Genomic DNA, 14,873 nt, shown 5'->3' on the forward strand with positions numbered 1-14,873 from the left:
CTCCCGCAGTTTGGTCAAAGCTCTAATTATAGAACCCCTGAAATTATGCCAATTCTGGCAGGAAAGGGTGTAACTATCAATGGAAGGGAATACATTTTGGGACGATATTGTTTCATGTACACCAGGCCCAGTTGATGCTGGAAAGTTATTGAGTATAGACAGCGGTGGAGGAAGCCGCTCGGGTGCCCAGGCACGGGGCAAGCCGGCCATAGGGGTGGGGCACACTGCGGGGCCTCCAGAGTCTGCCTGCCTCCTCCCACTCAGCTGTCCTACAGCTGGGGGGAGGCAGCGGGCTGACCGTTTGGGGCAGCGTGGAGCATGCACGCGCCCAAGCAACAGCGTCTCTCCCAGGAGAGACGAGTGGCTAGGGTGCACTGCAGGCCCTGCGGTGAGTGCCGCCCGGCATTTTGTCATCCCCCTCAGTGGTGACACCCGGGTCAAACCACACCCACCGCACCCCCCTTCCTCCACCCCTGAGTATAGAACTGGATACCTTTTTTAATGTCTCTGGACTTAAAGTAATTTTTCAAAAATTGGCAGTAATGTTCTTTCAAACTCCCCGGCAACTTGAAGAAACCTTCTCCAAAATATTACAAATCCCAATAGCTAGAAAAAGCTTCAGATACTTAGGTTACCCATTCAGGTTACCCATAATTGAAACAAATTATAGCAAAGTATGGAAAACAATAAATATGGATATACAATGTTGGAGTAACATGAAAATTTCTATTATGCATCAACTGGCTGCAACTAAAAACGATGCTTGTTCCAAAATTACTCTTTTTATTTTAAACATTACTAGTTTGGATCCCACCAGCCCACATGTCCAAATGGCAAAAAGCAAAACATATTCCTATTTCAATCAGGCAGACCATGCATTTAAAATACCTTTGCTGTACCCTCAACCAACTGTTGGAGGATGAGGAATCCTAAATCTAAACAGCTATTACCACACATGTCAACTTAGCAACATGACAGACCTAATGTCTGGCAATAAGGGAACTCAATGGAGCACATTAGAGAACACTGGCTTAGTAATCCATTCACACTTACAACTTTCAAAAGTTGGACAAAATGGGCAGAGGTTTTGATTCCAGGCCTCTCACCCATTATTCCATTACAGTGGTGCCTCGCAAGACGAAATTAATCCGTTCCGTGAGGCTCTTCGTATAGCGGTTTTTTCATCTTGCGAAGCAAGCCCATTGACAGCTTAGCGGATTAGCGCTATTAGCGGTTTAGCGGCTTATCAGCGGATCAGCTGATAAGCGGCTTAGCGGCTTAGGAAAAGGGGGGGAAAGGGGGGGGAAACCCGCAGGAACTCGCAAGACATTTCGTCTTGCGAAGCAAGCCCATAGGGAAATTCGTTTTGCGAAGCGCCTCCAAAACGGAAAACCCTTTCGTCTAGCGGGTTTTCCGTCTTGCGAGGCGTTCGTCTGGCGGGGCACCACTGTACTGTTCTACACAGTTTTCAAAAAACAACAACACCCCCCCAAAAAAAAACCCACACCAAAGAGCCTATAACAGAGATTTGTGGAATGAAAATCAATGCTATTATTTGAAAGATTTTTACATAGATGGAACCGCTTACCATTAATGTTGCGGTGTTTCCCAGCACATATACCAGGTGAAGGCAGGGTACAGAAGGTGAACATAAGCTACCACACCAGCCCAGCCCAGCCCTTGCTGCCGATGCAGCCAGGCATGGCTCTTGGTGGGTGAGTCTCCCCGATGCTGGACAGTCGGCCATTCAGCGAGGGGGCTGGGGCGTGACAGTGAGGCCAGGCCAGGCTCTGGGCCCACAGACCCCCAGCAGCAGGCAGGGTGGGATGAGGATGTCTGTGTGGGAGTGCCTGGCTCACACTCTCTAAAAATCATGTGCCCAGGGCTACAGCCCCCCTGGGCCCCCCATGCTAGGCCCCTGCATTAATGAGATGCAAATTCATTTGGGAAATGTTCACATATCATGGCTATTAGGCTACCAGTTAAGGTCCTTTTAAACAAATTGTCAGGTTAAAAATGAAGCCATAAGACAATCAACAAAATATGAAAAAAAAAATAGTGGAAGAAGGGCTAATGTCTTATTTGTATAAATCTATTATAGACGTTCAAAAATTTTGCGGCAAAATTTGAGAAGGTGGTGGGAACTAAATTGGAATTTAGAAATTGTAAAAGAGGCATGGAAAACACTGTGGACAAAAGTGTCGTACAAATCCCTATTGGCAACCACCTGAGAAAGAGTTTTTAAAATTGTGTATTGGCTGGTTTTTAAGACCTAGGTGCCTAGTTTATATAAAACCAAACAGTTCTCCGCTGTGTTAGGGAGGATGTCCCACTATAGGGACATATTAATGCATGTGGTGGGAGTATCCAAAAATTGAAAAGATCTGGAAAAATATATTTACAGCAATAACTTTGATAACAAGGCAGACAGTCCCCGTGACCCTAGGACTCTCTCTACTTAACATGTATAGTCATGATGTGTTGTAAATTAAAAACAAAGAGCTCATAACACATATATTAACCAACTATTAATAACAACTATTGCTAGAACATAGAAATCATTGCAATTATTAACTGTGGACCAATGAAATAATGCAATTTGGCAAACAGCATTACCGGAAAAACTGACATAAAAAAATAAAAGTAGTGAGAGGCCAAAAGAAACACGACAATTTTAAGTCTGGTGTGGCTTTATTGATTACACAAATAATGAGGCATATGGTAGAACAGTACCCATAGCTTACAGCACAGTCTGGTGTGCATGAAGTACATATTTTATTTTCCCTTCCTCCTCCCTCCCCCTTCTTATAAATTCTTATAAATTCTAACTGTTATTGATACAAAATACCTTTTTACTTATGGTCACCAGTCTAAGCAATACACATTACTATACATCATTTCACATATGTAATAATTTTGGTATATACACTTTGACCCAACTTTGTCAATATATTCAGAAATGTTGATCTGGGTGTTTTTTTAAATTGTAGTTTAATTTTTTTAACATGGTTAAAATTGTAGTTTTATTTTTTAATTTGAATGTTATGTAATTGCTGCATGTCATATGCTCTAATGGAAACAAAGATATATAGTGGTACCTCTGGTTAAGTACTTAATTCGTTCCGGAGGTCCGTTCTTAACCTGAAACTGTTCTTAACCTGAAGCACCACTTTAGCTAATGGGGCCTCCCGCTGCCACTGTGCCGCCGGAGCACAATTTTTGTTCTCATCCTGAAGCAAAGTTCTTAACCCGAGGTACTATTTCTGGGTTAGCGGAGTCTGTAACCTGAAGCGTATGTAACCTGAAGCGTATGTAACCCGAGGTACCACTGTATCTCAATGCAACCACGTTAAACAGTTCAAGGGTAAAGGAGACAACGGCATGTTTGAATGATGTAGGGAAGGAACCACAGGAAAGAGAGGATGATTGTATGGCATAGAGGAGAAATAATGTTGGGGTAGTACCAGTCAGAAGATGGGAAGTAATGGGACTGGAGAGGCACACAGAGAGGTGAGATGAGGACAACAGGGTAGTTGACTCATCAAGTGAAACAGAGAATAAAAAGGAAACAGTTAATAAAGGTGTATGGGGGACCACTGAAGATTCCCAATAAATGCACAGTCAGTAGCAAGGGCTTATTAAACATACTTTTTAGCATACATGTGTATTGCATATGCTAAAAAAATTAAAGAGTCATGTTATATTTTAATGGATAAATGCCTTCTGTTGTAAGCACACATAGCGGTGAATTCCTGATACAGGTTACTCTGCATGGAGACTTAGCCATAACAGCAATACTCTCATGATGTGCTTGTTTCGAAAGATGATTGTGAGTGTGCTGCTGTAATAATGTGATGTAAATTCAAAGAAAAGTCAGAATATTTTTCCAAGATAAAATATTGGCATAAGATTTATAATGGTGTGTACCTTCTACGGTTTTGTGCTCATTGAAGAGTCTCCTCAATGAGGACTTATCAGCTTGGGGAAAATGTAAAAATGACTTAGGGGACCAGGACAAGTCTTGCAAGAATAAAGACAAGCCATTTTTCTTACGGTTGGAAAACTGCTCAGCAAAATAATTTCTAGTTTCTCCCCAATCAAATTTCAGTGGAAGTAAAAGAGATTTTTAGCAGATTACCGCAGACTAATAATAATGTTTCCTGATTCACTCTACTTTCTTTGGCAAAACTTAATCCCTTTACTATTTACAAATCATATTATTACATAACACAGCAAGTGCATATCAAGGAAAATGGTACTGTACTGCTGCCTGCTATACATAATGAAATCTATTTCCACTACAAACAGACCTCCATGAGAATCATTATAAATTGTTCTCAAGGATAGAACACCTAATGCACTTTATATGTACCCAACAAACTCTCTCTCTCTTTTCTGCAACATAAAGAAATATATTCCAAAACTTGTGGTGCTCATTACAGTGGGAACTTGGAAATAAAAATAATAAATAGTATGCAATATTCAAAGTATTTAACATTTATTGTCTTGTAATAATCACTTCGGGGCTATATTGGTTTGCATGTTGCTTTTGTACATGAACATTCCCCCCAATTTGATCAGAATGGCATTTAAAGCTGTGCATTGGGGCTGAGCAACAATATAGTGATTTGCCTATAGTCACCCAGAAAACGTAATGCCAGGACCCAAAATTTTACACTCAAACCTACTGTTGATAGCTCAGTGGTTTTGAAGCTATGTTCCAAGGAACAATGGGATTCTCCAGAAGCTTATGAGTTTCCTCAATGAAGTAGCTAATGGCAGAAAGTATCTCTAGAAAGTAGCTTGTTCATGTCTACCAATTTGAGCATGCAGTTCATGCAGAATAACAGTGAGCCCCAACGGGGCTGGGCAAAGGCCAGGTGAACTGAGTGTGCACCCTAAAACGTTTTTCAGAATTCTCTACAAGATACAACAGTTCTTTAGTATATGTGCTTGAGTTCCTTGAAAGACAAGTTAACATGGAATATTCCCTAAAGCTAGAAAGTTAGAAAACCATTCCTCTAGCCATGGACCATATTAGTTCTTCACAGCCATATCAGATAGATTTATACATTTCTACTGTTTCAATCAAATTCTAAGACCTGACAAGGGAATAGGGTAAATCCAATTACCACTTTCCTTCAGTAACTGATAGGAAATGGACTTATACAAATTACAAAAGAAAATGGAAGAGCAAGGTAAAATAGAGTGGAGAGTGAGTAAAACAATAGCTTTAAACCAGGAAAATATTGAAACAGATTTTGTTTTTTTAATACCCTTATTTTCTGTCTTGGCAATGAGACACCTACTAGGCAGCAATAATTTCCACTACAGCGTAAAGGACAAGCATGTCTTCAGGTCTGCTAAAGTCTTGTCTATGGCTGGATACATGTGAATTCCATGAAGCAGAATTTAGATTAGGGATGTGAGCTGACATGGGAAAGCATGTAGAAATAGGAGTTTTTAGCATCTAACAAAATGTGTATGCAAACTTCAACCAGCAGCATGTTACACAAGGCAGGTCTAACTTTTTAAAAGTATTTATAATAACCCACACAATATTGGAGGGTATGCTATAACCTCCTCCTATAGGAGCCATCATAGTCTCTAATACTGAGTATCCTCCAAACAATACAACTAAATGCCAAAAAAGGGCTGCAACTCAGTGGAAGGGCACACACTTTGCATACAAAACATCCCAGGTTCAAAACTGTTTCAGATGGACTAATGGTCTGAATTTGTAAGACAGCTATGTTTATATGATGACATGAGCAAATTTTTGTGATAGACCCCGAGTTATTTATATATTGACCTTTTTTGGATCAAATAATTACTATTGCAATATTTTACACATTTTGAAGATTAAGATTTATTGCTTATTTGGGGGAGGGACCTCTATTAATGAGCTTTTGTGAACTGTTCCTGTTTCATACGTCATTTTATTTTCTGTAGTCCACATAGACTAGATATGAATTTGTATTTTTTTTGTTTCTTTGAATTTGTGTTTATATTTTTGCATTTTAATAGGTAGTTCCTAAATGATAAACAATTAGGGTGGTATGGTAACCATTTATTTAATTTATATGCCACCCTAAAGTCACAGAAATCTTTGGAGAGATCTATTGGATTAAGGACTTAAATTACTATTGTGTCTGTCTTTTACACGTCTATGCAGATACCAGGTTGTCTATGTAATTCATTCAACAGAATGATCATCCGCTTTTGTTTTGGTTCATGTTTACAATAATTTAATCACAATAATAATTTATTTTTAATACCCCGCCCATCTGACTGGGTTACCCCAGCCACTATGGGCGGCTTCCAAGGGAAATATAGGAAACAACAACATCAACATCAAACATTAAAGCTTCCCAAAACAGAGCTGCCTTCAGATTTCTCCAAAAAATTATAAAATGGTTTAACTCTTTCGACATCTGCCGGGAGGGCCTTCCAGGCTTTTTACAAGCGTGATAATAAAAGTTAATTTTAAACAGGGGGATTTGACCTATGGTGGTTTTGCATCAGGTAGAGGCTATAATTTCAGGAGCCGACCCTTCACAAATCCCCCTTATGAGGGGTCTGCAAGTCGCTTGGAAGTAAATGGGTGGGAAATAGACTGTCAATTTCAGGGATGGATTGAAAACTGCAACTGCAGGATAATGGGAATGGGTTATAGGATAGACAAGATGCACACTTTCATGAATCATTCTTCCCTTTAACATTACTCAGTATTTGAACTTGATTGTTCATTGTGTCAGCAGTTGGGCTATCAGCAACAACCACCTATTTCCAGCCCACTTTATACCAAAAAAGGTGGAAGTTTCAATTTAAATAAAAACTTGCAGCCTGTTTTGTACCTAGATCTGTAAGTTCCTCATTTTCAGCATGCTGCAATTGCGACAAGATGCAATTAACCCTAGCTGGCTCAGTACAGTGGTACCTTGGTTTATGAACTTAATCCATTCCGGAGGTCCGTTCTGAAACCCAAGCTTTCTTAAACCAAGGCATGCTTTCCCATAGCAGTGGGGGACTCAATTTACAAATGGAACACACTCAACAGGAAGCGAAACATGTTCTGCTTCCAAGGCAAAGTTCACAAACAAAACACCTACTTCCGGGTTTGCAGTGTTCTTAAGCCAAGTTGTTCATAAACTAAACGGTTCTTAAACCAAGGTACCACTGTACAATGAACACTCAGATTGCAAACATGATCCGTGCAGGAAGCACGTCCGCAACCCGCAGCACCACGTCTGCGCACGCGTGGGTCGCAATTCAACGCTTCTGCGCATGCGCCGAAACTTGGAAGTAACCCATTCCAGTATTTCCGGGTTCAATGCGGTGCGCAACCCGAAATCATGCAACTCGAAGTGTCTGTAACCCAAGGTATGACTGTATACACTAAATTCATTTTCTCTTTCACCTCTCCTACTTCCTAGATAACTTGTTACTCTCTGCATGTAAATACAGTACTGCACTTCTCATCCTACACATATGAACTACAATACGTAACTTTGATAACCTTTTATCTTTCCAGTGCTCTGCTTAAAAAAAAAACCATTCATCTCTCCCTGTACTCTGTAAAGTGCAAGGGAAATTGATGGTGTTATCAATAAGGAATATCAATACAGCATGTCAAACACTGCCACCTTTCCAGGTAGACTGGGAGCCTGCTTGCAAGTAGCAGATTGGATAGATTTTAACCAATAGGTTCCTCTTCTTTTCCTTATTCTGCTTCATCTACTGCTTTCATCTCTTGGTTTTTATTCTTAATAAAACTTCATTTAATTCGGCTCGGTGTCTGAGGTGTGTTTATGCCAAACTCTAGGATTCTGGGAATCTCCTATGTGCCTACCCACCTACTACATAGGTGAAAAGGGGGAATTTCATAGGTCAAAGAGCAATCTGTGCAGAACACTTAGGTGGGGTAGGCAGCTGGATGCTAGTCCTGTGGTTTCTGATAAATCAAGAGGGATTTGGCTGAGAAGGGCAGGCTGTGCTGTTTCAAAGTAATAGCTGTGGCCTCCCAGAATTCACCCCACCTGGGGGTTAATAGGGAGCTAATAGGGGGTGTGGTGTGGTGGCAGCTTGGGTCACAACTGACCTATCTTCTAAGACAGTTGTGCAAAGGAGTTTATAAAGAAGCTCTATTATCCTCTCCCTTCTGTTAAAGGGTGCATAATGGACGGAGTGGAATTTTGAGAAATTTAATTTCTCCGCAAGTGTTCAACCATCTTCAGTATCAGTTAAGGTCCAGATTGTTTAGCTATGCATTCACATAGCTTCAAGATCAGGTTAAGAAAGTAAAATGGACTTCCAGAAGGTATGGAGGAAAACGTTCAGTCAAAATTGACAAAGCACATGCTATTGCTGCTTCCTCATTTTTGCTTTTTGAGTTTTCCTTCTCTTAATATGCTACTCTTGCCAAGATGAATCAAGAGTGTCGGCCCGCCACTGCCTTTTGTCATAGGATCGCTGTATGTTAAACTTCCAAACAGTAAATATAAGTTGAAAATTTGGCAGAAATTCAGATTGGAGAAGCACAAGGAAAATTAAACAGAAAACATAAGGGGTGGTCAGTGCCAGGGGACTGGCAGGACACTGGCAAGTGTGTACCAGGGGAAGTGGGGCTGGAGTCTGACTCAGGAGAGGAGGGCAGTGATTTGTGACGCCGGGGAAGCTTTAGAGCTGGAGGGTGGAGCACAGGATGGGTCAAAAAAAGAGGAGGAAGAGGCAGGTCCGGCAAGTGAAGGGCTGGGTGCTTCCTGTCGCCCAGAACCAGAAGTGAATAGAAGAGGGAAGAGCAGAGGAAGCTTCCACGCAGGCGTAGTCTCTGATTGTGTGCATGCAGCCCATCAGGGAAAAGTTCATAAACCGGTGGAGAGGAAGTGGTCCCCTGTTGCTGCAACTGCTCCATAAAGCATAGACCTGGGAATAGCTGCCTAGACTCTAAACTGGTAAACGTGGGTATTCAGAGCCATAGAAATGACTGTTAAGTGTCAGCTTGACAATAAAGAGTTAACTATCTGCCATGTGCATTCCTTTGGCTGGCGAGCATCCTTGACAGCACATTTCAAACTAGCTTGAAACTCTGTTTTGCAATCCTGGTTTTGAGGACAAGTGCAAACTAACGTGTGGATGAACTAGCAATCTATAGTTTACCACAATCTAAGAGGCAACAAACAAAGCAGAAAGTAAAGAGAAGAGAGAGAAGAAGGCAGGGTTCATTCTTGAGGCACTAAATCATGGCTGGGCATTATGGGCAAACTGACTTTAAAGTTGAACACAAGCAGGAAAAAAGGGAGATAAATTAAACACAGGTGGAATGCAGTAAACACAAAGAAGAAGAGAGCAACAATACAAATGTAAAAGAGCAGACAATGCATACATAATATAGATATATATTCTAAATTCAAAATAAGCAATGAAGAGATGAAACCAAATATGATTCTGGTAAAATATCTTCTGAGGAGGAGATATGAGGAGAAAAATTCAGAAGCTCTAAAGGAAGTTCTTTTGTTGTGTGACTTAGTCAGCAGTCAAAAAGAAACTGACAGAGCCTTGGTCCCGCCCTTGTGCTATGCTGGGGCACAGGATTTCCCTACTCAGGGGTAAGGGCCTCAAGGCTATTCTGAGCACTGGGATTTCAAAAATGGTATCTGTGCAGGTAGAGATCTCATTTACTAACTGCCCAAAGACCAAAAATAAGAACCAAATTAATTCATTGGAGGTTTTTAAGCAGAGGTTGGATGGTCTTATGTCATGTATGATTTGGTTGAAATTCCTGCATTGCAGAGGACTGGACAAGATGACCTCTGGGGTCCCTTCCAACTCTACAATTCTATTAGTCTACATTATTCAGAGTCCTTTTGGCAATTCATTTCATGATTAAATTACAGGCCCACAGAGGTTTCAAAATTGCAACCAGCCTGGCATACAACCCAAATAGGTTCTAAAGTATTCAGAATACCATATCTGAGAAAACTGGCTTGTGGTAGCTAACAAAAAGCAATACACTAAAGTCCTGGTTATTTTTAAAAGAAGAGCATTGAATATTGATACACTGAGAAACGAACTATGTGCTTGTTTAATTTGTGTGGTTCTTCCCACACAAGAGTCTCAAAGTGACTAACAAGAGTAATACTTTTAAAAGTACAATAGATAAAAAAGTCAATTCTAAAAACAACACACTCAAAGTTAATCCACAAAATCAATCACAGGACCTTCCCACCCTCTCATTAGTAAATCCCAGAATCAATGCTTTTCTGAACATAATACTTGCAGGGGTTCTTTGTCTTTTCTACATTCTCTCCCTCTCTTGTTTTTAAATTTTAATTTACTGGATTCTGCCAATGCAGCAAATATATTATTGAACACTGATACAAATATATTATGCTGTTAAACTTGACACAAAAATGTTAGCATAATGGAAAAATGAGTGATCTCCAAGCAATGCATCTAGAATGAGAGAAATATAAGATAGATAAATATTTAAAGAGCATTTGTGTCCTTACAGGTATAATTCCTAAATGACCCAACTTGTTCAGAAGTTAAAATAAATCTTAAGAACAATTTTTCCATCTCTGCAGCACTTACGGCTAGTCATAACTTTTAGTCATACTGAATACATTATTTTTCCTCAACTTTTTGTCTTTATTTTCCAACCTGCTTTTTTTTTTGTAACAAAGCAAGAATATACATCTAGAAATGACACTCACAAGAAAGGCTGGTAGATCATGGGAACTGTAATTACAAGTAGTTAACCTCTGGTTTAAAAATCTATCAAAATTATATTTCTACAAGTGGGCAAAGCTACAACAAAGCTTTGCCCTGGGCAACAGTGGAAGAGATTTTCTCACTATCCTCCTGGCACAGACAAAAGGCATGGAAATTTCTCTCATTAACAGCCAGTCTTTGCCAGTCTCATGAGGCAGATTGCCAACCCAATCTCTTGCCAGGCTGTCTGAGCCTGGGTGCCAGCAATGTGACACAGATGGTACTCTAAGTGGCATGTATGATGAAACTGACTTTGTTCTTACGCATTGCCTTCCCTCTTGTGTTTGCTCGCAACTGTTCAACTGCAGCTTGTGCTATGGGGGGACAACTCAGCAGACCCACCCCCTCCTTGCCTTCCTGCTCCATCCCCCCTTTACATGCATGGTTTCCTTTATCTGTTTTTGATAGGTTAGTCCCTTCTTGGTGGTTGTTTTAATTAAATATTTTATTTTTTCATACCTTCTAGGAAAAAACAATATATGTCACCCAATGAAGCAGCAACCTCAATTCTGTTTGTGGGTGGCTCCGATTCACCTCAACCTGGTCCACACAGGGCCACAGAAAATTATTAAAAAGCAATACTGAAACTAAAAACACCACAAACTATTCTGAGAGCTTGCCACCCAAATACCTCTGCTTTAGATTGTGATACTTCCGTTGCATATATGCCCTCCACTTCTCAAGGAATAAATCAATTGCTTCCAAATTCAAGTGATGCTTATCTTCAAGGCGGAAGCTTTTAACCTCAAGCCAACCTTTGTTCTAATAGTCGTTTTAAAGATTGATAAAAGTACAGCAATACACCATGAATAAAATACTAGTGTCTTTAGACTATTTGAAGTGTAACAAAGTAAATCATACTATTATGGAGATTAATCCTGTCTCTGCTCACTCCCCCCACAAGCACACACTACACATGAGGGACTACGTCTGACAGCTGGATTGGGTTGAAATAAAAAATAAAGTCCTAGTCTTTCTGATGGAAGAGTCATTATTAATACGCAGAGCATGTATTCTCCAAGGTCCTGCTAACATATACAGCCACCCTTATGGTATTCATGGATGCATGGTACAATCCCACATTACTGAGAGCAGAAGTATTAAGGATGTGAGCATACAAATTTATCCATCTGATTGGTATCTTCCCTCCCAAAAGGACTCCAGTGGCATGGGAAAGATTTGTCTTGCTGGCCTAGCCGCACAGTCTCTGCAGTGTGGGGCTGTAACTCACAGAAGCACCTCTCATACTACTGACTGCATATGTGAAAGGGACCTGACATTGCCAGGATCGAGAAAATCAACTGCTTGAATATCCCTAAGATTAATGAACACAAGGAAAGATAGTTTCCTCACTATGGCCTTATACCAAAGCAGACCAAAGGAAAGGAGTAGAAGCATAGTATAGTTAAAGATTCCTGTGGGAGTAACCTTAAGGAAGAAAAAACTGCAAAAATGGGTGGAATAGGAGTAGGCTGTCATAAATCCTCCTTGGCAAATCAAAGCACACATTGTGGGGCTGGTGCACCTTCTTTGGTAACTATCCACAGCTCCCTAGGGAGGCCTGCTTTATACTGTACTTTGAAAACAACTTCCATAGAATAATCTCCATGTCCCTGTTAAACATATACATAGCTGTCAACTTTCAGATTTGAAAATAAGGGATCAGCAGCCTCGAAAATAAGGGATCAGCAGCCTCGAAAATAAGGGATCAGCAGCCTCACCTGTCCCAGGGACAGTCTATGGGATATATAACAATCTGGGATAGCAGCGGGAAGCAGCAGGAAATGGCTCTGGAATAAGGGAATTTCCCGCAAAAAAAGGGAAGGTTGACAGCTATGGACATATGTCAGCAAGTGACACAACTGAGAAAACAGCAACACCGTAAAGTAGCCTGCACACAAATACAAGCCTCCTTATGGCACCGAAGTAAAATCAATTGTTTGCTTTTGAACTATTTAATACAGGTCTTTTTTTGGTTTATTTTAGAAATGCAATGGGATTTTATATTATATCAAATTCCTTCTGAGACATCACATATAGAAGAACATTATTGGTATTTTCAAAAGGCAAATGGCTTTAAAGATAAAACTCTCTCACCTCTGGTGTGACATCCCTTGGCGCAAATCCTGTTCCTCCAGTAGTTAAAATCAAGTTAAGCTCCTTTTCATCACACCAGTCTATCAATGTCTCCTGGGGGGGAAACACACACACACAAAGAAATATGTTATCAGATTTTCATGTTCATAAATAAATAAATGACAGAGCAAATTCAAACTGTGCATTTTATTTTATGAATAACTGTATTGCCTTTAATTTAATCCTAAATATTGATAGTAAACTTCATTTAAAGCACTGATATTAATAGATGTGGAGGAAATTTAAAATAAATTTAAAATACCAATCGTTTCCAGTTCCAAAAATATATCAAGTGTAGGTTGATATCTAATAGAATACAATTGCTCATCCTGTTTTGTCACTCCTTTCTCCCAAGAAGCAGCCTAAACTTTTGGTTTACAAAATACCGAAGTTCCCAACCCTGAAAACACAAACAAAACTGTTTAGTATTAGCAATAGACTATCCTGATCATAGGAAAGAAATATTAGTAACGGATTCCTTGAATTTCTAAACAAATATGTAACAGTATTTTCAAGAGCCCATAAAGCCTAGAATTTCATGACACATGAAAATGTAGAAACCATGAAAATGAAACTTATGTTGGAATTCATAAAAAAAAATAATGTACTACTTTGTCCAGTTTTTTTCCTACCAGGAAGCAAAAGGTACAGTAATATTAGCAGATGTGTCCTAAGGTTATCACTAGTAAGCCCGCAATTTACATGGGGGTTAGTAAAAGTAAAGGTACCCCTGCCCGTACGGGCCAGTCGTGTCCAACTCTAGGGTTGTGCGCCCATCTCACTTAAGAGGCCGGGGGCCAGCGCTGTCCGGAGACACTTCCGGGTCACGTAGCCAGCGTGACAAAGCTGCTCTGGCGAGCCAGCACCAGTGCAACACACGGAAACGCCGTTTACCTTCCCGCTATAAAGCGGTACCTATTTATCTACTTGCACTTAGGGGTGCTTTCAAACTGCTAGGTGGGCAGGAGCTGGGACCGAAAGACGGGAGCTCACCCCGCTGCGGGGATTCGAACCGCCGACCATGCGATCGGCAAGTCCTAGGCACTGAGGTTTTACCCACAGCGCCACCCGCGTCCCTTACATTGGGGTTACATTCCTGCAATCACACCTAAAGCCAAAATCACATATAATCAAAACACACTGGGTTCAATGGTGGATGGGACTGCCAAAGTCTTTTTTTTCCTGGAGCGAAAAAAATATTCAGTAGAGTGATCTGAATATTGCCAGATGCTGATCATTATGATCAAACTATCTCGGTTCAGGAGGGCCCACAGTCTGCATACTAGCCAAACATTATTGAGGGTAGGGGTAAAGAAATGGGAGCAGCATATTGGGGGAAAGTGAGATCAGTGTGATCCTTCTTCAATCCACATCCAAGAGCTATACAGCATTCTTTCCCCATGAGTTTAATACACTGTTTAGAGGGGCATGACCCTGACAAAGGCTAAAGATTCTGGAATAAATTGGGAAAACAAGAGGAACTCCCTCCTGTGGTATGTACAATCAACCATACCTTCCCCTTGTATCAGGCCTTATTTCTATTTGCTTTCCATTATTTATACTGGTCTGGAGTTTTAAAATGGTTATTTCTCTCTGTGTTTTATCTTTGGTGGTCTGGATTAGGATATTTACATGCTGCTATTTTGTTAATATTTTATAACATGTTTTTTACATTGTTTTTAATGAATGTTTGTTTACATTAAAATTATATTAGGTTGGATCTGTTGTCAGCCACTTTGTGGAAGGTTGTGTCTGGAAAAAAATGTGATATAATATAATGATTTAATAAGAAACATCAGCATTAATCACTGCTACATTAGTAGATACATTAAAGTACTAATCTTGCTATACATAGACAATTTGTTTCAAAAATTCTTTAAGCTAAGTTTATTAAAACAAACATCACAGAAATTGTAAAAACTTTAGATCCCTTACTGGGAATTTGATTTTCAACCAATTAAAAT

The 14,873-nt window shown here is 40.1% G+C and overlaps 1 protein-coding gene across 21 annotated transcripts in view; it reads right to left on the bottom strand.

The window, feature by feature from the left end:
• Positions 1-14,873, bottom strand: part of GPHN (gephyrin) — a 246,328-nt gene that overhangs the window by 139,336 nt on the left and 92,119 nt on the right. For all 21 annotated transcript variants that reach the window (XM_081855750.1, XM_081855731.1, XM_081855734.1 and 18 more), the window contains exon 4: positions 12,871-12,963. In XM_081855750.1, coding sequence (XP_081711876.1) covers positions 12,871-12,963 — 93 coding nt within the window. The remainder of the gene's footprint in view (positions 1-12,870; positions 12,964-14,873) is intronic.

The sequence above is a fragment of the Podarcis erhardii genome, assembly GCF_964252035.2.
Source record: "Podarcis erhardii genome assembly, chromosome: 1".
In the NCBI taxonomy this organism is placed as follows: domain Eukaryota; kingdom Metazoa; phylum Chordata; class Lepidosauria; order Squamata; family Lacertidae; genus Podarcis; species Podarcis erhardii.